The following is a 23,376-nucleotide window of genomic DNA, read 5'->3' as shown; positions in this document are numbered from 1 at the left end:
GTGTGAAGCTCTGAGATAAGTACGGAAGGAACTTGCGTGACATTAACTATGAACTTTCAGTTTCTGCTATGTTAAGTGATACATACAGATTTCCATGCATGCAAACAGAACTGAGAAACAGTGTCTTATCAAATGCTTTGAGCTCTATGAGCTGAGTTCAGTAGGATCTCTATCCCACTGCCCCTACCCGTTAGAAGAACACTTCTCTTCACCTAGGAGGCAATGAAAAGATTTCAATGACATACACTCTAGTGTACAGGAAGTAAGAGAAAGATTCATAGGAATTAAACAGCACATGGCTATACAAATTGAATATATAAGGTCTTTTTTCCTTTATAAATACAAGCAGTGGCAGAAGAAAACTATCTACAGCACTACAGCTCTGTTGCACTTGTCTGCCACATATCAATTATCTTCTTCATATATACCCCTGTGGTTTAAAATTTTGTGGTATTTTAGTTATTTTTGTTGGTCGTGGGCTTTAAAGAACCCACTGACATTCATCAACACTTGCTGAGCGTTGATAGAGACCAAACAGTGGTTGTGAGCACAGTGAAGCAGTTGGCTTTCTGGAAGTAGTGACAGTTGGTCACCTCCTCTGGTGCAGCTCATTACAAGCATGGCATGCAGACTCTTGTTCATCACCAGCAAAAATGCAAAGCTAGTGGTGGTGACTGTGTTGGAAAACAATGTTTTGTAGCTGAGAATTTGCTCTATGGAACGGTGCTACTGTGCTCTTTGTATCTGTTGTCATTTCCACAGAAATAAGTAGGACACATTATTTTCAGAGCAATCTGTGTAAATTAAAATAATTGTTCCAGTGCAGAAGGAAGGGAAAGACACAGCTGTATAAAAGATAAGAAAAAAGGAGTAATGGAATGACTGCCGTTTCCGTGCCTTGTAGGAAGGTTGAACCCAGGGTTTTCACCAAGAAAGTGAAAACACTTTCAAGAAGTTTTGTTCAAGCTTTAATAAATATCTTCTGAGCTAGTGGTTAAACCAAGAACAAGTGATATATATTTTTCTAGCTTTAATTAAATCTGAATTGCATGCATGCAAGCTCTAGAAATTTAGATAATAAGGGTGTGGCAATAGATTTTCATTCCAGTAGAGCAACATCTGGAAATTATTTCCTTTATTTTGTTACAAAACAATTCCTTAATGGTGCAGAAATATCTGAGTGACATAATTCCAAAGTGATGCATACTTCTCCTAGATAAATCAGTGGCTACTGAACACAAAATACCCCACATAGAGCAGTTTCATTCATCTCATATATACTCAGAACTACCACCATGCAGTATAATCCCTCACTAAGTATAGGATTTATAAAAGCATTGTAATTACTTCCTCTGTTTAGCCTAATTATCTTCCATCTTCCATTAAGCAGTCCAAGTGACTAACAGTTTATTAATGGTAAATTAAAGTTTCAAAGACAAACAAGTTTAGGAAAGCATCAAATACAGTGCTTAGATCTTGAGCTGCATTTCAGAGCTGATAGCCATGCATTCTGCAAATCACAGGAAAAACCTGGCCACGCCATTTCAGTTTAGCTTTCTTTCTCATATATTTGTAACAAATTTAACTGTATGAGTGTGTGCACCCATGCATAAAGGCATCTAGATGGTTCTTACTTAATATAATGTGAGTAGCCTTATGTGTTAGTCTGAATACGAATATTAGTTCATCTCACAGTATAACATAATAGACAAGAAAGGCTATCATCAAAATCCGCTAGCCATTTCAGGTGCTCACCCTGACTTACAATAACATTCACAGTACCTAGTATTTTAGAGCAAAACACAAATTATAGCTTTTGTGATTCCATGTTTCAAATGCATTTCTCATACCCAAAGACTCAAATCCCATGCAAAATCAGGACCCAGTTATTAACTGTACATACGTAACAATAATTACCTATGAAAGCTTAACAAGAGTAATTCGCCTAGCAGTATGCAGGGACTCCAGAGAGACAGGAGCCCACTTCCACAAAAGAGAAATTCGCTGACTTAACAATAACATCCTTCCTCACCTGACTGGATACTAGCAGCTTCTGCAACAGTCAATAAGGAACCTTCTCAGGAATGGGGCAAGGGTCAAATAGGAAAAATAAACGGCGATCTCACAAATAACTCTAATGTAATGTATGTGCTCCAAGACTTAAAGCAGCCTTATGACACTGCGTAAGCTGAGAGCCTTGGGAAAAAACAATCTGCTTAAAGCGTAAGTATTTCTGTCAGGTAGCAGCACCGTGACATCTGTTTTCTACCAACAGGGTCAGATTCTCTACATTCTCTTCACAGATTTCTGCTCTAAGTGAACAGCTAACAGCACAGTAAATTATCATCTTCCATGCGGATTGCAGAGGGAGGGGAAGAGAAGCTAATTTGTGGCTGCTTTTTCCCAAACTTTACTTTCTTCTATTCTTCTTTCATTCTTCTATTCATATTCTTCATTCTTCTATTTACTGATAGAAGAATGGCAAGATGACAAGAATTTGGATACCATATGAAATTTCATTAGGGAGTGTGCTTGGCCCTTACAACTCACTCAGTTGTCTATTTCCCGATTGAAAGGTCTGTCTCCCAGCTTTGCTCTCCTGTCAAAGCCCTGCATTTTTGCATTCCCTGGAAAATGCAATGCTTGGGGCTATGCACTGATCCAAATGTTAATATTTTCTCCAAAAATCAAAAGATGGAAAGTGTTGGTATTGTCTCAAAAATGCTTGAAATCATCATAGACAGAGCTGTATGAAACAAATCATAACTCTGGTATGCATGATGGTACCATTGCAAGTTTGCCTGTTTCTATACAATAGATGGAAAGATTCAGCCAGACAACGTGTTGCCATCAGCATAATGACTTTTGCTGGGCAATGGTGATTTTGGCAAGAAAATTGAAGTGATCAGCTAGTAACAGGAGAACTCCCCAAACTGTAACCAGTATTACTGAAGCTCTTATGATACAATTTTGCCCTTATTTCAGTTTAAAAGCAGGATATTTACTCATCCTTTTATAAGAAAAATCGTGCCTTCAGAAATTTCTTTTTAATGCCTTATAGATTGAGCAATTTAAAATCTAAGTTGTTCATAGAATATTCATTCAATCTGATTTCTGTTGCAGAGGTGTGCACAGCTTAAAGCATCAACCAAAGGCAGATTTATTCTCTTACCTCAAGAGTGAAAACAGATTTCATCTGTATGATAAGTGAAAAGCCAAAAATGAGACAAAATATGCACACACTGTGAGCTCTGCCATTCCCTGTTGGAGACAAGTCAAAACCAAAATCATTTCAAGTTCCCTGAATTCTTATAGTTTGGGTGAAAGTAGCACGAAAATAAATCACACCGATTTTAGTTAAAAACACAAAACAAAGCTTAGCTTACCAGACTGCTTACCAGTCTGTCTAACTGGTCCTCTGGGCCACGTACTTGCCCACACAGTTGTTTGATCTGCTTTAAGTAAGCCTCTAAAAGGGAACAGTTAAGGATCTATGAACGTGAAGGTAAATAACTCCTTAGAGTTATCTTATGATTAGTGAGGAATTATATAAGTCAGACTTGTTTAGCACCAGAAGCAGGTGCAGTTTTGCTGCACTTAGAAGTTTCCATAACAATAAGCGCAGTGCCAATTAAAAGCCAATTAGTCATGGATATTACTTTAAGGTCCAGTTCTTTCCAGCTCTCTGCTCTTCAATTTCCCTTCTCTGGAGCTGCCCATTATTCTCACTACAAAGACCCAACATTCATGGGCACTGTGTGCCTGTCACCAGGGAGACCTCACTGCACCCAACACAAACGCTTCCCAGGCACCTCCAGAACTACTTGCCCCTCTGATCTTTGCCCTAAACAAACGTGCTGTTTATTCATATTGCTTCTCATTTATGAAGACCCACTAGATGCTGCATGCATACTAATGAGAAAAGAATTTAATCAACGCTTAAGAATGAGTGGAGATTCCTCTTTTATGCACTTACCATGACAGAGAATGCAGACTGCTTGGCCTGTTTCATTATGCTTGTTCTTTAACTCCTGGGATCCCCCCTCAGTTTAAAATGTAGTGTCTGGATCTCACTCTAAGCTTTACTGAACAATAAAAAGCTCTCAAGTAAGAAAAAATAATGTAGTGGTTAAATCATATGATGAGAAATCAGGAGATAATGGTGTTTCCACCACCACAAACAACCTCACCATGCCTCCATTCACGCCTCCATCACCTCACTTTGGGGTATGAAATACTGTGTATTCCAATAGCGTGGAGCACGAAACAAAATGCTGCTGGTTTGTTTAAGTCTACTTTTAAGCTCAGAAGAATTGAGAAAATCCAGCCACAAATTTACTGCCTTTTTGAATATTGAAATATTCAACGTGGAGTTCTATTTTCATGTAAAATAAACAGTCCCTTTCTTCCAGTAGACAGTAAAGATTCGTTGCTTAAGTAAATCTACTCTTCTAATTCCGTGCTCAAACTCAGATGAGAATCCATCTCACATTCAGTGTCTGGCAATGGGAATGCCCAACTTTTCCTTGCAGCAATGTGAGGAGCAGCAGTTCCCTTTCCCCCTACCCCCAACTTTCCATACAGTCAAACAGACTTCTGGCTCTGCCTCTCTGATCTTTGGCTCTGAACTTGTCAGACTTGTCTTAAAATGTTTTGGATTACAGGAATGAGAAACAATTGTTTAATACATCCCTTCCTTAAAACTCCATTGCACAGGACATTTCCCATCCCTGCACCTCCTCCCTTCACGGCCATCAGTCCTTTCCTTTTACCTTCCCCACTCACTGCTATGATAAAAACTGCAGCCAACATCACATTCTGGATGCCTGGCAAGGCACACCATGGCAATTTATCTCCAGCGCAGTTATTTCCAACAGATCCTTGACATTTTATTCTAGCTCATCAAATAGAAAGTCTCTTGGGTATTTTGTTTGTTTTCTATTAAAAATATCCATATTTACTCACTTCGCCCTCCCATATTTTCTTCATTTTTTATCTGGCACAGAAAAGCTCTGAAATTCCAGCTTGTCCAGCCATGTGTTCCTTCACACATTTAAATTTATTCCATTCCCAAGTTCCTTGAAATAGTCACACTTGTTATGCTTAGTTTTAGTAATCTTTGCCCTTTATCTAGGGCATAAGAAATTCTAGCTTTGCTATATTTCTGTTGGAGAAACTAAGGCATAAGTAACAGAGCCTGAGCCAGATCTAAATCTTGATTCTGAAGCACCGGGTCTGAAGGCTCTTGCTCAAAGGGCTTCCCTTTCTAGCTGCCCAGGTGAGTATCTCCAGAGGAGAATAACATGGGTGTCTTTCATCATGCACTGAGCAGGAAGACATAACACACCATCTGTACGGCTCTCTTTCTTTCTCAACATTTAAAGAGAGCTGATGACAACATCTCAGGAGAATTACTACAGAGATTGTACTTTGTATTTCATCAGCTAGTTTTAAGTTCCTTTGTAAGAATTGCGGAGAAGTGAACGGTGTTATTTATGTCTATGCTGAAACTGGCCAGAGTGGATGTAGTCTATTATCTAAGTCCTCACAAAGGCACTGAATTTTATGGGAAGGGTTTTTAAAACGTGGGGGTTTTTTTGCTTTTTTTTTTTTTTTAAATGAAAAAAAAAAAATCAGAACTTCTCAATGTTCTTTGGACTGTAAGCTAAGTTGAAACAAGGTTGCCAGATGTAATACATTATTACCATCAACATTTCTCCCATTAAACATCACAGCACTTGGCATTTTAGTGTAAAAGATTTTCAAAATACTTCAATATTCTTTTGAGTTTCTTATGGGTTAAAAATTTTAACCAGCTTTGACACTGCAGTTAGTAGTCCATGAGATCTCAGTATCTCCAAAAATCTCCAAACATATGTAAATTACACTGTAGTTCAAAATTAAAAGAACCACCTACAAATACCAGACAGCCATCAGAAGACTATCAATGATCCCTTGATCAGGCATCTCTTGAATATCAGACCTCAACTTATTTTTCTTCAGAAACAAAGGAAATAAGCATAATTCAGAAAAATGAAGTGTAACATCCTTGTCAAAGGAAATACTTTGCTCTATTTCACAGTCAGTAACTACAGCACTAAGCTCACAGCAAAACCCTGTAGTGATGATCCCAGGAGCCTCCATTTTGAATTCCCAGACTTGCTATTTGCAGGCTACTTAATGATTTCCCTCCCTCTTCCCACTCCCTGAACTGATGAAAGCTAAACGACCAGCCAGGCTTCATTCTGGAGGCTGCTGTTTCCCTTGACTTTGCAGGAAGTGTGATTGTTGCTAAGTTAATACCATAAGCTGTAAACAAAACACATCGTTAATTTTCATGCAGTTGGCTCTATTGGAGGGAGTGAAAAAGAAGCAACGTTTTCTAACATGGTTTGCCTCAAGTTTTTAGCCTAAAGATTTTTGAAATAGACTTTCTGTTTTGTTAAACTCATAACTGTCTTCACCCAGTGCACGTACACCCACAGACACCATGAGATCCAGTACTGCTGTGGTTCTTCAGAAACCAACGGCAGCTGTGGTATTTTAAACAAAAGCTCCCAGCAATACTTATCTCTAACTTGGCACCAGTTTTCATCTTACTACATGTCATGTCTTTTTTTGAGCAGTAGTTGAACTTACTGGCAGGAAATACTTGTAAGATTTGCACAGAAATATTGTGTTCTATAACTCGCTTCAGCAGAATTTTCCAGGAGTTTTAACTCTCAGTTTTTGCTGATGAATATTTAGTGTGTTAAATGCAGGGAATAATCAGCATTCATCAAACCAAAACTAATCCTAGGAAGTGTTTAGAGGGAACTTAATTTACTGTAGATCTGAATTTGTTTTGCTATCTACATGCAGAAGAAAATTTATGAACTATGTGATGGCTCCTACTGGGAAAACAATGCGACGGTGCTGTTTGTGTGGTGTAAATGGGAAAGTATACTGGTGTTCAGTTTTGAAAGTCAATTGTTCTCCAAGTTGTAGAAAAGGAAACAATAGAAAAGTACTCTAATGAAGTATATTACATTTCATTGCATACACAGCATACACGTGTAATGTATACAGCCTTGTAATGAGCTGTCTCTGTTCACTGAGCTTCATATCCAAAAGGCTGCTTATTCCTACCTCTGAAAATACTTGATACAAAGTTTATGAACAGACTGATTTTGCATTTATCTGATACGACTATGTATTTATTACAAATAACTGGCCTTAGAATTCCATCGTAACTCTAATTTCACTAACCATTTGTGGAATTGAGTTACTAATACATAGTGAAAAGAACTGGACTGCTGAAATAAATTCAGTACTGTCAGTTGTCTCAGTTTCATGAACTGCATTTCTACTATTTTGGATGTAAATAGGATCATCTGGATTCGCTTCCTTTGTCACCAATATTGCACACTGCCATTGTATTTTGTCTAAAGTAACAATGGTGATAACTACACTGTCTTTCAGTGTATCCATTAGAGCATTTTAATCTCAACTGCATGAAAATTAACTCTGTATTATTACTCCTACTTTGAATTTCCTTAAAGGTACTGCCTCAACTCTGTCCATTTTGCTAACTATGATTTCCTCAGTTCAAATAATCATTATTTTCTCATAAATTCAGCTACATTTAAAAAAACAGATTTTGTTGACAAGTTTAAGGACTTGCATTCATCAGGTACACTTTTTTTAATCCATAAGCAATGCTACTTGTGTCTAATGTAGCTGATAATCAGGGTATTTCCCTGTCTTAAAAAAGACAGGAGTAGCATGCTTTGAAAAATCGTTTTCTTTAAGAGAGATTTAGGATTGCTAGCAGTTCAGAAGAGCAGTGATCCCATTTGCAGGTGTGTGACTCTGTTCACGTGTCGTTCCTTTTGATTTTCCTGTCTCTTCATCCCCTGTACTCAGGAAACTTGGATCTGAACTGCCTAAAGGCACCTTAATGATGTCTTCTGCTATAAATAACTGAGCACAGAATTAGAAGGCAGAAGTACTTCATACTAATCTTAACTTTGCTTTTGAATTAAGTGCATAGTATCATTAAAAGCTCCTGCAAACAAAATAACTCAAATCTCAGTGTCACTGAAACAAATGGAAACAAGTTTTGTATGTCTTTATGAAATGCAGACCACAAAATACGTATTTTTACGTATAAGGTATACTGAAATGTCTGACAAGGGCAGTATGAAAACCAATTGCTGAGTACATATGAAGTGTTTGAACCTGAGAAATACAACCCTGCTGGCTGCTACTGCTATCCACATGGCACCTCGTTCCCTGCAATTTGATTTGAGGGACTCACAAAAAGCCTTTAATATCAGCATTAAGGAAGATGATATTCTTGCAGAGCTGCTTTCTATTGCTGGTCTTTAGGCTGAACTGAGTCTTGGTTCAGTGCTGTAGCCTGACATTTGTAAGCCTGGATACCATTCTAAGTGACTGGATGTAAGACTTGCTACCCTAGCTATAAGTGTGTTCATGTTAAAAATGAAGCATGTGCTCTATCACTGCCAGTGGAGAAGGGAGACTTTATGGCCAGAGTAGACTGTTTCCATATATATTTTCCAGATGCCCTTGACATGAACTAAAAGCTACAGGCAATATTTAGTTCTTATTATCTAAATATAAGAATAGTTGAAATGCACCTTCCTTTGATTCCAGCAAAAAAGGACTCAATGCAGTCCCTGGCAGTTTGATTTCACAGGCATTGAAGGATGATGACCCTTTCTTTGTTTGAACAGTGTATTTTTCATTCATCGTTCATATGTCACACTGTGGACATTCATTGTGTTTTCTCCAAATTTCCTACAAGTTCACCTTACTTTGTCTTTTTTTTCCAGATCAGAAATTGTGAAATTTCAGCTTGCTTCCAGAAGCAGCCCAGAGCAGAAAGATGCAGCAGCGCTGTCAGATGGAAGATGCTGCTTCTCTGTTGTGCAACAAGATCGAACATCTCCCATGGGCAGAGCTGGGATTTCTGAAAACGGTATCAAGCCCAGTACTAAACTCCCTCACCTATTTTTAAAGATCCTCAGCAGAAAACTGATTAGATATTAATCCACCAAAGCCACAAATAAGCCTCAATATAGCTTGAAACCCTAGATTTAAATGAAAGGTAATATCGCAGCTTTCTACTTCTCCCTCCCAACATAGTTTTGCTTCATGCAAGACTGAACATCTCACTTAGTGTTATGACTTAAAGTAACTGTTTTTCCCTCATTATTCGCCTTACCAAAGCAGCCTTCCTTTCTTAGAAGTATGAAGTTTTTATTTATTTAATTCAACAATAAAAACCTCAGAACATCAGCTAAAATTATTTACAAGAAAACAGTTTAATCACAATACCTGGAAACATTCTGGCTGCTTCAGCAGCTCTGAGAAGATCCAACTTATTTAGCACACGTAGCCCTAACCACTGTCATAGCATCACTCACTTAAGATTCCTCATGGGACTCAATGAAGCGTTCTTTGAAAGTCTTCTAAGATCCTCAGGTTTGCTTAGAGAGGCTCTTGCTGAAACTGACCTAGACTAGGATTTAGGGCTGTTAAAGAGATGACAACTTCTGGTGGATCATTTAACTGCCGTGATCGTTAGAGACATTTATGACAACGCCAAACTTCTCCCAACCTCCTGCTCAATGCCAAGTAGACAGCAACAGCAAAGCAAATCCAGCTGCAATTCAATTCAGTGATTTTTGACACATCTCATTCAAAGATGTGAAAAACAGCTACCTGAGATCAACTGCAAGTAATAACACATCTTTACCACAGACTAAGAGATCTATTTCTAATGCGTAAAATTAGGCTTGGGGTATGTAATGGAGTTGGCAAGCAGCTGCTCAGGGATGCAAAAAAACAATAAACGTAAGCACAGCATTACAGCATGTTCTCCGTTTGGCTAGGCTTACAAAATGAACCTGCATACACAAACATTATTAAATCAGGCACTTATCCAGCTCAAAGATAGATTCTACATCTGATATATGTCACAGTTCAAGTTCAGAGAGCTTTCTAGCAAAAGTTTCTCAAATAAGTTAGCCAGAGAAGAAAAATGAGTCAGAACAGAACTGTAAAGTTGAGCAAATAAAAAAAAAAAAAAAAAAAAAAAAAAGCCTGGACGTCTGGGATAAACCCAGATACAATAGGTGTGTGAATCCAGATATTTTCAGAAATCTTTAGTTACACTTTAACAAATATTAATTTCTCACAGCAGAGGAGCACTTGGATCAATGGAATTGTGCAAATTTTTCTGCATTAACTGTTACAAATTACTGCTTAAGTGTCACAATAACGAAGTGCTCCGTGATTTTATGAATGGAAGTGTTTTGTTAAAATACTGCCTTTACATAAAGAGAGATACTTAAGAACTTTGGCTTTTTCCTTTCTGGCTTCCAAACTTGCTAATCATAACCTACATGAGGGATGCCTAAAATAGCCTTTCCTACATGCATTTTCAAACAGAGCAGAGAAAATTATCACATAGGAAAGGGAAAGTATTGGGAATTCTTCAGATACGTGTGAGAATACTTTGAGGTTCATACACTTTTTGTTTATTTTTAAAAATCTAACCCGAGTATCAGCTAGCAAAAATAATAACCAGGTGCAAACGGAATGCAGTGGATTACACGTACCAGTTCAAAGTTCTGAAGTGGCTGCATAGTGCTGCGTTCGCTGTGTTTGTGAACTCTGATCATTACCCCTTTAAATGCCTATAAAGAAAAAAAAAAAACCATAAGGAATTAGCTCCCGAATAATGTTTATTCGTGTTCAGTCAGTAACTTATTGAACGCTACTGGAACCGAAATGTCATTAACACACACGTGCCGAGCTGACCGAAGGCAAAGCAGGCAGCAGGGGCCGCCCGCCCTCAGCCGGCAGCGCCCGAAGGCCGCGTGCTGCCGGGCTCGGTGGCGGAGCGCGGCTGCCCCCCGGAGGGGCTCCTGCCAGCAGCACGGCGCGGTGCTGGGCTCTCCAACGGCACGCAATGGAGCGCTGCGTCCGCTCCAGCAGCGCGAGCCTCCCGGGATCCAGCAAATACCTTCTTGGAGTAGAAGCAAGAGGTAAATACAACGGCTTTTCTAACGTACAGCTTAAAAAGTATTGAAATATTTCTGAAGCGGTACATGTATGCATACACACGTTATGGGCACATCATTAGTAACATATTGGCACATGAGGAGGCATTACGTTTACATTACAGAGATACACCTAAGGTTGGTACCTACAGGTCAAATGTAAATCACCCTCCCCATAAAAAACAGTAAGACAACAAATCAGAGAAAAATTAATTCAAACTCTTGCACTCCAGATACACATTTGGAAGGTGAAAAACAAACAAACAAAAAAAAAAGCCCACCCTAACAAATACAACAGTTTCATACCTGCTGAAGATCATATATTCAATTTCATACGTGAAAGGTAACTGTGCTCCTTAATAATACATCATCTATTCACACTTAAATAAAAGTAAAGAAACCTTTACTTGACCCTGCAAGAGGGTGCTGAAGTGCTCAGCATTCCTAAAATAATAATCTCTGCTGAGATGACATTGCCCAAGCTCTAAGCCTCTTTCCACAGGTGAGGAAAGACCCAGTACTGTGCCTTACTCAAGCAATTTAAACCTCTGTCTCACTAGTGTTAGTTGTCACAGCTGTGGTACATTGGGGTTGTTTTGCAGCTGAGCAGCTTTGATTTCTTAGCAGATGAGCAGCTGTTCCGGGCAGTGGAGGGCCAGGCGGCCTCTGATGAAGAGGAGGAGAAGTGGGCAGGAGACCAGCAGCCCCAGGCAGCCTATGTAAAGGAAACAGTGGCCAAGCTCCCTTGCTGTGGCAGTGGGTATGTTCCTGAGATTTGTTTTACTTGAGCCCTTTGAGAATGTTTCCTCGTGATCTGTGGGCACTGTGGCTTCAGTAAGAGGCAGTAATCTTGTAGAACCAAAATCAGCAGGCCCATGTGCAGCATGGGGCAAACAATGACCTAAATGCTCACACCTAATCCTAATCAGCATCAGCTGGGACCTATTCATTACCTGCTCTGCCAAAAGATCTGGGGGAAGGTTGGTTTGGGGGTTTTTTTGTGTGTTTTTGATGTTGTTTTATATGTATTTTTAAAACACAGATCATCATGAGTTTTCACTCACTTTTTTCTTCATATATGTACTCATAGATGTGATGAAAAAAAACGGAAAAAGTTCATGACTTACTTGGAGACCAGCAGTGCTGAGGGCTATGAAGCTGCTGAGGAGCTAGAGGAGCGAATCAGCCAGCTCTGTGAGCAGCTGGAGCTTAAGGGGCACGAGGTGAAGAAACTGGAAACAGATATGGAGGAGGTAACAGGTGCCAAGCATATGTTGAAGCAGTTGTTTCTGTACCTTTAAGTGGCTACGCCTGTATCCATATGAATTTTATTCTAGCCCTTCCACTTTCTCTCCCTGGCATTTCTCCCTGTGCTACTCTTTTGCAAAACTATGTCATGCTTTCCCGTGCCACCTGCATTTTCAGCATGGCTCCAATCTGAACCTCCATTTGTTTGGAGGATGAAATGTGCACCAGCTGCAGTCAAACCCAAGCTCTTCAAATACTATTCTTTACTGAACTGGCCCAAGATGTTCACTGATAGTGTGTTTAGGACAGGTGCTGCTATAGCCCAAAGGGCAACGTGCTAACAACAGGGTTACCATAGGCAGCTGTCAGTGGTCCCTCAGCTCTGGATGATGCACACTTCGTGTCCTCCTACTCCTCTAGGAGCACAACAACTTCTCAAGAAATCCCTCCAGCTGACTGAGATGCAGATATTCACCGTTTTTCTATCCTTAAAAGAAAATCGTTTAGCTTAGTCTGGCCAGCTCTGAGATTTAAAACTAGCATATTTGTAAATCAAAAAATAGTTCCCAGGTTTAGCAGCATGCTCATCTTTGCTTTAACAGAAGTTGTAACCATAGTAGTTCAAAGCCTCAGTGCAGCATCCTGATAGTCCCGTGTGATGTAACTTTAAATCCTGCAAATGGCAGCCAATGAAAGACATAGATTTATATACTATCAATCTTTCTATGAAAGAAAATAAGACAGATTGCTGACTCATTGCAATGTAAATTTAAAATCAGAAGGATTAGTCATTTTGAGCCTGGTAGAAATGTATTCTTAAGGTCCTTTACATTTACTTACCCAGTATAGTATCTCGTGCACAGCTTTTGGTATTTTTTGTTGCTGCAATACAAGCAGAAGAGTAATAAGTAATTTCTGTCAAGACGTTTACCATCCTTGTAATCAGTACCACATTAACTGGAAGACTGAGAAATGCTCTCTCAGATCTGATTTGCAAATAAATATATTTGGTGGTTTAATAAACAAACCACCAAAACACTTCTTCTGAGCTGAAAAAAATACTTTGTGTTGCTCTATGTACTTCTGTTTGGACTTGCTCAAGGCTAAAAGAATAGAGAAATAACAGCAAAGCTAACAAGGAAACTCGGCAGGCAAGTGCAAAGCAACACTCTCAAACACTGATTAATAACTGATCCAATCTAACACTGTAAAACCAGGGTGAATTTTTTTCATGTCTTGAAAGTTCTTCTTTCAAACAACTGAACTATTAAAAAAAAATACTGAAGACCTGGGAGGAAGATGTCAGGACAGGGGCACAACGGGTGGAGAAAATATGACCAAATTCTAAAAATACAGAGAGATGCTGCCAGGTGTTGTGTTGTAAAGAAATGCCAATGATTTTCTCTAAAAGATCCCTTTAAAACTGTCAGTCTAATTAGAAGACAGTAATTAATGATCTGTCATACAGGTTCAAATGAAAAGTTCATTCTAACATCACATGCTTGATGGCAACAGGCAGTGGTTATTTAGAGAAAAGGAATGAAAAACAGTACAGAGAATTTTCCTCTTCGTATTAGTCACCTGGTTTCCAATGAACAGGGAACAGACACACCTTCAACCAGACACTGCACTGACAGCTTCACGTTTAATGGCCAGTTTTGGAGCTATTTAACATCTACTTTCTCTACATCCTCTTTCTTTCGCTGTCAATGCATTTGGTATCTCCCAGCTAGGAGTCACACAAATTAGTTACAAAGAGACAAGCTTTGAGGACTTGTTTTTGTTCACTTTAAATCCGTCGCTGAATCATCCACTCTTACTTAGTTCTTTTCCTTGGGAAAAATAGCTTATAGTCTTTTGCAGTGAGTGTAACCAACTACTCCTAGTCTGCTTCAGCTCTCTTTGTATAGAAACCATTCCTTCCCTTATTCTATTTTATTTTTCAATGTACCTTTCAAGCTCTATTACCCTTTTTTTGAATGAGAAGAGCTGAATACAAGTCCATCACAGCATAATTATTGTTTCTGTTCTGTTCCCACTTCCTATTCTAATAGCTCCTAGCAAATATCCTTTTGATCTCTGGTGACCACAGAGCTATTCCCAGGAGATTACAGCTCTCCTAGATCTCCTTGAATTGTAGTAATCATCACTGCATGTTTATGACATGGTGTACCTTTCCTATATGCCTTATTTTGCTATATTGGCATTGAACTTCTTCTGCTCTTTTATTGCAGTTATTCAGTTTCATGCAATCCAGCAGTAATTCTTTGCAGGCAGCTTTGATTACATCCTTCCTCCCACCCCCTCAAAACGTATCAGTAGCAAACAAACACTTTGATGTTCACTCCTCCTCAAAATAATTAATGAAAATGCTCAGGTCTTAAATCAGATCTTTGTGAGATCCTTGCTAGTGAATGCTGACCCTCCAGTCTGGGTCTGCCATTCTGTGCTCAACCCCCATCTTTTAATCACTGTGAGTCCACAGCAGGAGCTACCTACACTACTGTCCTATGGCAGTTACATTTTGGCTATGTATCTTCTCAAAACTTTTATTTTGAGAAGAACTTGTATTTATTTTTTCAAAATACACTCATCTGAATTAACATTATTCATACACACTCTCAAATATATCTAATGGATTCCTTCTTTATGTTTGTCTACATATTCACCAAGTCCCTTGTGCATTACAGTTCCTGACAATTTGCCAGACAGCATAACTGATACTCCCAAGGCGATGTGCTGCTCCTCAAATCATCTCTGCAGCATCTCTTAAAAACTGGTGCTACATTGGCCACCCTCCATTCCTTTGAGGGTGAATTGATTTAAAAGATAGTTTGCACAGCACAGTTCATCACTTCATTCTGGAGTTTTGTTGCTGTTTTCTTCCTGTTCTGGGAAACTTTTCTCAGCTTCATTGCTGGCAAACATGAGACTAATATGACAGCCTCCTTAACTTCAGTAGAAAATACAATCCAGTCCTTCAGGGACTTCTGCAGACTAATTAATCATAGAATCATAGAATGGCCTGGGTTGAAAAGGACCACAGTGATCACCTGTTCCAACCCCCTGCTGTGTGCAGGGTCACCAACCAGCAGACCAGGCTGCCCAGAGCCACATCCAGCCTGGCCTTGAATGCCTCCAGGGATGGGGCATCCACAGCCTCCTTGGGCAACCTGTTCCAGTGCCTCACCACCCTCTGGGTGAAAAACTTCCTCCTAATATCCAACCTAAACTTCCCCTGTCTCAGTTTAAAACCATTCCCCATTGTCCTATCACTGTCCACCCTCACAAACAGCTGTTCCCCCTCTTGTTTATACGCTCCCTCCAAGTACTGCAAGGCCACACTGAGGTCTCCCCGGAGCCTTCTGTTCTTCAAGCTGAACAAGCCCAGTTCCCTCAACCTTTCCTCACAGGAGAGGTGCTCCAGCTCTCAGATCATCTTAGTGGCCATCCTCTGGATCCCTCTCCAAGAGCTCCACATCTTTCTTATTCATTATCCTTCTTATTCATTATTCTAGCTTTATTTGTGTGCTGTACTCCAGAGCTCAGGTTTTTCCTGTAGCATTCTCTCTCTTTTTTAAGCGTACCACCTACCAGCAAACGGCTTATTCTCAAAACTGGCATTTGGCAAGGTAGTATTTCCATTTCACAACCAAGACGCAGATCCAAAATCGGGCTGTGCTAAGGGACTTGGGTAGAACCCAGGACACAACCCACTCCTCTGAGCCCTGCAACCCAATTATTCACCACCCCTCCTCATTATCTAAGTTTTAAAAATAGCTCTACAATCATCATTTTCTTGTTTGCAAATGTTATCAGCAGCTGTTAGATGTAACCTATCTAGGAAAAGCAGTCAGAATGTTTTAACTCTACATTGAGCTACTGTCTGAAAGCACATGAGAGAAAAAACCCTACACATACATACAAATGTATGTAAATATAACAGTATCTAGAAACTAGCACGCTTACATAGGACAAGAAGACCGTTATACTAAAACAGCTAAGAAAAAAGGTTCACTACAAGCCAACACGACTAAAGCAGCAGCTGAAAGCAGTGGCAACGTGATGGTATGGGCACAGGGACCTGGCAGGGTGTACCAGGATAGATGGGCACCAGTTATCCATTTCCATGAGCATCTGACTGCATTTTTGGAAAGTCCATTTCCCACATAAAAATAATGACATTTCTTCCTTTTGTGTAACTTTGTATGACTGTTTCTGCTCTACAGGGAAATATAACCACTTCCTGTGTTTAGTGAACATCTGTGGCAGGTGGCATTTACAATGCAGAGGCTTTCTGCAATGTAATAAAGGAAGCCTTCTGTTTAATTCACTGAAAGCCTCACATAGCCTCTAGAGCATCCCACTCTGTGACTGACAGACTGCTGCCACGTTAGGGTAACAAAGTTGGCTCAACATACAGGAAAATGTTAGTTTCTTTGTCTAAAAGGGTGTTCAGACAGTGATGTTGAAATCACTGTTTGCAGATGGGCCAGGTTAAGTGATACAGGCTTCTGTAGCTGTTCTGAGATGTATAGCTCAGATGAGCTGGAAAGCCTCACACAGCAAAGCACACAGAGAGTTAATGTAACAGGGAAATTTGCATCTGATGGAGCAATAAGTGCCAACTAACAGCCAACTTTTAGCACTGTCAGAAACTAAACCCTTCTGCAAGGCTCATTGTGAATCAGGGACTAATTTATTTTTTTACTCTAATGACATTTATGTGTTAGGGAACTGAAATTCTTTCCCATTTATTAAAAATCCATTAGGATTGAAATCTCCACAAATAAAATCTATTAAGTACTGCATATATTGAGGTCTGCAGCCCTTCTGGTTCTCTGTAAATACTCCTAAAACTGCAGTAAAGATTAAAGATGACAAACAAATGCCAGCAAACTTAGCATTTACCTCACATGATTTTGGTTTTCAGTGTAATGTTAATAAACAGATTTAGATTCTATTTGCAACAAGAAATTTCATAAACTGGTAATTTCAGAATGCTAGGTTCAGCAACGAGTGGGAAATGAAGTTCATAAAACTGAAATCTGTCAGTGCTCTCAAAGGTCCAGAATTGACATATAAGTGACGTACTTTCCAGAGGATGCTTTCCAGGCTCAATTTAGTAATGCATCTGCAGTGGGTGTGGGTCTGTGTCAAGCAAAGATATTCACTTTTTCAAAAGGTGCAGTGGCATTCTAGTACAGTATTAGTCACTTAAGTTCTGCATTAAAAAGTAATGTTCAAATCCTAAACATTTTTTTTCACAGGCAGGTTTAGAAAACTAACACATTGGTTCAGCTTTGGTAGGTCCAGATCTAAGAAGACCACTCCTGTGCAGAATTTTTGTAGATCATCCTAAAGTCTTGCTGAATCTGGACCTTTATGTGCTTAGTTGCAAAGCGTGCCAGTGTTTTGCAGAACCAGAATCTTGGAAATCATTCTGTAGGACTTTTTTTCCCTCAGCCAAAATACTTTGAAGAAATTGGGTAATTACCTTCCTGTTTCAGTGAATATACAGATAACTGACTTGGAGAAGCTGCAAGACCAAAACACAACAACATTGGTGAGGGAACACAAATCAGTTATGTTTTATAGAGGACCACAGGAATGCAAAGCGTTAGAAAGCTGAAGTAGGAAAGCCAGTACTTACAACTTACAAGATCTAGAATGATCTGCTAGCATCCAAACTTGAATGAATTGCCATTATGTGCAAGTGTGAAGCATGCATTTCCTAGCAACTATTAATTCTTTATGTAGTACATTAAAGAAATGTATTTTTCAAGATAATCTTCTCAAGAGAACTAACATTTACCAGATAAAGGGGATAACTCAGCTTTGCAATTGTTAGGCAAGAAAGTTAAAAGCTCCAGTGCTTTAATTCCTGTGTCATTATCCAGATGAAAGGCCCATTGCTAACTGAACTGCAGCAAAAGGTGGAGGAAACGGAAATGTTGAAGATGGAGCTACAGATGTTGGAGACTGAGAGAGTTAGGCTGTCACTGGTGGAAGAAAAGCTCATGGATGTTTTACAGCTTCTTCAACAGCTGCGAGACTTGGTATGGCAAGAAAGTAGTCCAGTAACTTAAAGCTCTTTATGATAGTGTTTTTTCAAACCAAAAAATGATATTCATACATTCCATTCAGCACAAAATCCTTTACACCAAGAAACATTTTTACATGCATTTGCCTTTGGAACTGCCTAGTGATTTCAAAAAACTTTTAAACTACTCAGGATGACTTTCAAAAAGAGTCCTAGAGGTCTCCTTGGATGTGGGTCCTCAAGTTCTCATTATTTAGAGGAAACAAGATAAACTTCCTTTGAAATTACATATCAGCATGGACTACACGGAGGTGTGGTAAAATGCAGCAACAACACCATCCCTTCAGTACATTACATGACGTTATGGTGAAGGAAGTGAAAATATTTGTCAAGTACTTAGGTAAGCAGAAAGTGGCCTTCCAGACTAGAATTTGGCTAAAACACTCTAATCTCTTTTTTCACAAACCTTTTTATGTCTCAGCCTCAAGTCACAAGTTGTAGAAAGCTAGGAAGTGAGCACTCCATGACAGCTTGTCCAGGAGCACCAGCAACACTGTGCTCAGGCTCAGGCTCTACGTGCTGTACAGCACCCGTGCACAGTGGCATCTTCTGCCTTGCCATAGCAGCTGATCAGAGGGATCCTGCCTTTGCAAAGCACGGGCTCATGGCACCAATGGAGGCCAAGGCCTGAGCCTGAAGCCAGTGTTCTGTAGGTGAATAAGAGTCCAGCTTCTCCTCAGCAGTTTAGGAAGCCTGCAGCAAAATTAAAAAAAAAAAAAAAGAAAGAAAAAGCTGGGAGCCTTTTTTAAACTGCATCCTACAATAGCATTGATTCAGTATTAAAGCAAAAATACCCCTTCTCATATACCAATATTGTATTTTTCTGTGAGAAGTTTCTTATCTGATTAATAATCCAAGCATGGATTTATAAGGGTGGATACAAGGACATCACAGAAGTACACGGCCACGCTGGTAAGCCTTTAGAAAACAAATCGCAGTCTCTTTCTTGGGGACTGATAATGGCCAGCCAAAAGACAAGCAAATTGGGTAATCTGCAGAACATGGGGTATGTTGGGAGCCATACTGTACTGCTGGGAGCTAATATCTTTGATAATGATTCAGAATTCTCCTCAATTTTCAGCAAAGCTTTACTTAATCTGTGCGAGATGAGAATGCTTCCTCAGATGAGCACTGTGCTCTGGTAGGAGCATGTTCATGTTCCACTGATGACTCCAGGGAACAAGTGCAATATCTCATAATGTGGTAACTTATTCTACACTTGACAAGGAAATTCTCCTTTCATATTGTTAGTCTGACATATGCATCAATAACAATCCAGTGGAGGATTAAACTAGTAACAATTATGAGTGGCAGCCTGCATAATAACCTCCTGTGTCAAGACTTCAACATGTCTTTCACTGGTCACTTATATTATTGCAAATCATTTCTGCTTAGGAGACAATCCATCTCCCAGCGTGCCATGTCTTGGTGATAATAGCACTTAATGCTAATCTTTGCTAGAAATAAGCCATCGCATGCTGCCAGCTTCCATAGCACGAGTACGGACAATGATGTTGTCAATGAACAAAGAAATTTACAGCATTCCCAGTAGAATTGAGCAAGGATCCCCTAAATCTCTAATGGGTTACAATTCAAGCAAAAGAAAACTTATTCATCAGTAACTATAGTTTTAAATGCTTTTTTTTTTTTTTTTTTTTATTACATATTCCTTCATGTTACAAACATCCCAGTATCTCATTTGCAACAGAATCTACTAGAGAGCAATGACTTTCCAAAGGCAAACACACTTTGTCAGGAGTATTAAAAGCTCACAAAGTGTTGCAGAGATCCTGCATAATCCTAGCATGCCACGAAAGTCTCCTTTTCTGGAGATATTCAAAACCTATCTGGACACTTTCCTGTGGAATCTACTATAGGGAACCTGCTTTAGCAGCGGGGTTGGACTTGACGATCCCTAAACATCCCTTCCAACCCCTAAGATTCTGTGATTCTGTTATTTTTGATTCTGTGAACCTGTTTTTTCACTGTGCAGCAGCCCCACTGGGGCAGATAGGCAGAAGGCAGATGACCGACTTTAGAAAGCAGTGACAATGTTGCCTGAGCTGCTGGTAGGTGCATCATCTTTCCTCCAGAACAGCATTCATCTAATTTCAGTTTGCAAAGTTTTAACAAGAACAATCTGTCCCTGAAGACATGGAGGCTCTAAGCGTTAATTAAAATAATTGCAAGAACATTTCCCATAAAGCATGCATTAGTGTCTAGATAGCAAAATTAAGAGAGTTTGCTTTCCAGATTATTATGAACATCACAACAAATTTCTAATATAAAACTATTAGTAAAGCAGACTGTCCAAATCCTATGTAGTTTTTACAGTCCTCTTTTGCTAATGATTATTACATCTCAATCTCAAGGTAATAGCAGGCCTGCCACATGGCATAAACAATCTCTGATTTGTCTACAAGTAAAATAGTCCCCAGTAAATCTTAGAACAGATGGGGCTGAGAAGCTCCTTCTGAGATAACACTACAATATTTGACCATTTCTTTTTCAACACAGGCTTAGCAGAGGCCTGAACATTTATTATGCACCTGCTGCTTACACTGCTTGCCATCTAGATTTGTTCACACACAAGACTCAGAAAACAACACTGACTGACTACAGATTCTCTTTTTACATCCACATTAAGGGACTGGGGACAAACTGCCGTTATTTGAGCAGTATCTAAGTTAAAATGCATGAAAATAAAGCCAGTACCAGGTCTTGTATCATCAGGATTCAGTTTTGTTTTGATTTTTCAAATGCAAACACATTGTGCATAGATTTTACTGCCTACATTTAAAGTGGTGAAGAACATAATTGTGCCATAATATTATTTTGTTTTTTCAAAGAACATATCTAAGCGAGCCTTGGGGAAAATCTTGCTGAGCACTTTGGAATCCTGTCATGACCCCCAACATGGTAAGAAAGTAAATCATGCATGAAGACCAAGAAGGATGAAAATAGTCCTTTTAGGAACAACACTGGATAATGAAAAAACGAGTGTGAAAAAAATATTCCAAATGCTGGGGGAGAGGGCGGGGAGAAAGAAATACTATCCAGGAAGATTACGAGGAGACAATGATGCTTTCTAGTCTACTACACTTCAGAAACAGAAAAGCATCCATGGCATTTTTTAGCTAGATTGTAATTGGAGTTTGGCAGTAGGGGAACAGTTCAGTACTCCACTAATGTCATTAGGGCCTCATTCAAAAACATGACGCTGAATATGTAAGCCAGCTATTTATTAGGTTCCTCTCTGGGTGCATGTCATGTTCTTGTTCTGCAGCAACAACAAGGGATTAAAAAAATATTTTCATGAACTGCTTCAACCTTGAACTCCTCTAATAATCTTTCATTTTCCCCTTATGAAAATTCAGCTTGCAATATCCTCTCCCTGGACAATGGTCCAGTGTACCAGAGCTGTCTTTGTAGGAACTATACAGGGATCACAGCCCAGAGGTTTAGACTTGATTACTTTGTTCCTATTAGCAGAGCATTTGTACTTACCTTCAAAGAAGGAACATTCTGTACCAAGTTTCAGAACATGGTTTGTAGGGATTTTTAACAGGGAGATGGTAATCAAAGACAAGATTATAGAAGAGTAGATGTGACCCAAAGGTTTGGTTTTGGAGAATATTAGTAACAGTGATTTAGAAAGAACAAATACAAAGCATCCTGGGTTTTTCTGTTCCAAAGCCTTGCTGTTACTAGTGTGCAGCAACTGGCTCCAAGACACCCATACAGAAAGAAACTGTATCTGACCTATAGATCAGGTATTGCCTCGTCAAACACAAGAGGAGACTGGGAGAATCCACACTGCACATGTCCAAAGGCGCTAGTCATGCTGCAGGGGAGTGGTGACTCTGAATGATGCTGCTGAAACAAACTACCTCCCTCTGTAACTGCAGCACAGTTCAGCTTTCTAAAATGAGTTAAATATTGAAGTAGCCTTGTGAAGCTCTCTGTACATTCTGTATCACCATTGCCATAAGCTCTTCACCTTCTCTGCTTTCCATTTTCTGACTGTGCACTTAATGTGACTTAAGCAGCTTTCCTAAGTCTCTGAATCAAACATTTCCTACATGTTTGACAAGACTAAGTAAGCGGATGGTTGGATGAGCAACTTTTTACTGTGATACAAAATAGTAATTTTTATACAAGTACATGAGAACTCAACAAGCAGTGAGTAAAGCAAGAGAAATAGTAAAGAAAGCAGACCCTTTTTTTGTAGAAATGGGAATTCATCATTTGATCTCAGAATGTAGATATTGTTTGTTAACTACTTGCACTGGTACCTGTAAAGAAGACAGCTTGAGTTACGATAGCTTAAGTGCAAATTTCTGTCTTTGTTCAAATGATAATGTTTGCCATTTTCTTTTTAAAGGAAAAGCCCACCTGTTTGAAGTCCTAGATACTCTTTACCATGAGTTGACAGCCTGTGAAATCTTACAAAGCCAGCCTCTGGAGAAGGCTCAGAGTCGCCAGTCCTTGTCTAACCCACTGGTCATCTCCTGCTGAGCAGCAGTGCCAGCTACAGCCACACGACCAACTGAGCAACAGCTCTCATTCATTCAAAGATGGGACGAATGAATAAGATTTGTCAAATTCAAAGTAGCTCAGTAATGGAGAAGAGCAACAGAATAATAAAGCCATGATATCAAACATCTGCCATTTCTGGGAAGAGCATTGGTTTGTCAGCTAACATCACGTCCTCCCTTAAGTTAAAGAGCATTACCTTACTTAGCAGCTTAGCCACGCTTGCACAATGGACCTGGAACTGAACTGGTTAACCAAATAAAAAGAATTCCAAATACATCAACCTGACCCATTTAGATTTACAGCCCTGGTTATGCGCTGCCTGAGCACAAATTCTAGCTTTTTTCATAAGTCAGTTCAAAAGCAAAAGTCTGCCTATGTATTCAGTGGCAAGTAAACTGCTTCTGTAACATACAA

At 39.4% G+C, this 23,376-nt stretch overlaps 1 protein-coding gene across 1 annotated transcript in view; it reads left to right on the top strand.

The window, feature by feature from the left end:
- The window catches only part of EFCC1 (EF-hand and coiled-coil domain containing 1), a gene marked incomplete at both ends in the record, with an annotated part of 47,265 nt that extends 24,324 nt beyond the window's left edge, over nucleotides 1-22,941 (top strand). Inside the window, 6 exons of the mRNA XM_079540491.1 lie at nucleotides 8,838-8,983; nucleotides 11,700-11,832; nucleotides 12,163-12,325; nucleotides 18,221-18,379; nucleotides 21,273-21,342; nucleotides 22,808-22,941. Coding sequence (XP_079396617.1) covers nucleotides 8,838-8,983; nucleotides 11,700-11,832; nucleotides 12,163-12,325; nucleotides 18,221-18,379; nucleotides 21,273-21,342; nucleotides 22,808-22,941 — 805 coding nt within the window. The remainder of the gene's footprint in view (nucleotides 1-8,837; nucleotides 8,984-11,699; nucleotides 11,833-12,162; nucleotides 12,326-18,220; nucleotides 18,380-21,272; nucleotides 21,343-22,807) is intronic.
- Nucleotides 22,942-23,376: the final 435 nt, after the last annotated feature.

The sequence above is a fragment of the Tetrao urogallus genome (assembly GCF_951394365.1).
Source record: "Tetrao urogallus genome assembly, chromosome: 10".
Classification (NCBI taxonomy): Eukaryota; Metazoa; Chordata; class Aves; order Galliformes; family Phasianidae; genus Tetrao; species Tetrao urogallus.
Note: the sequence above shows the minus strand (reverse complement) of the source record. Positions and strands in the feature narration are given on the sequence as shown.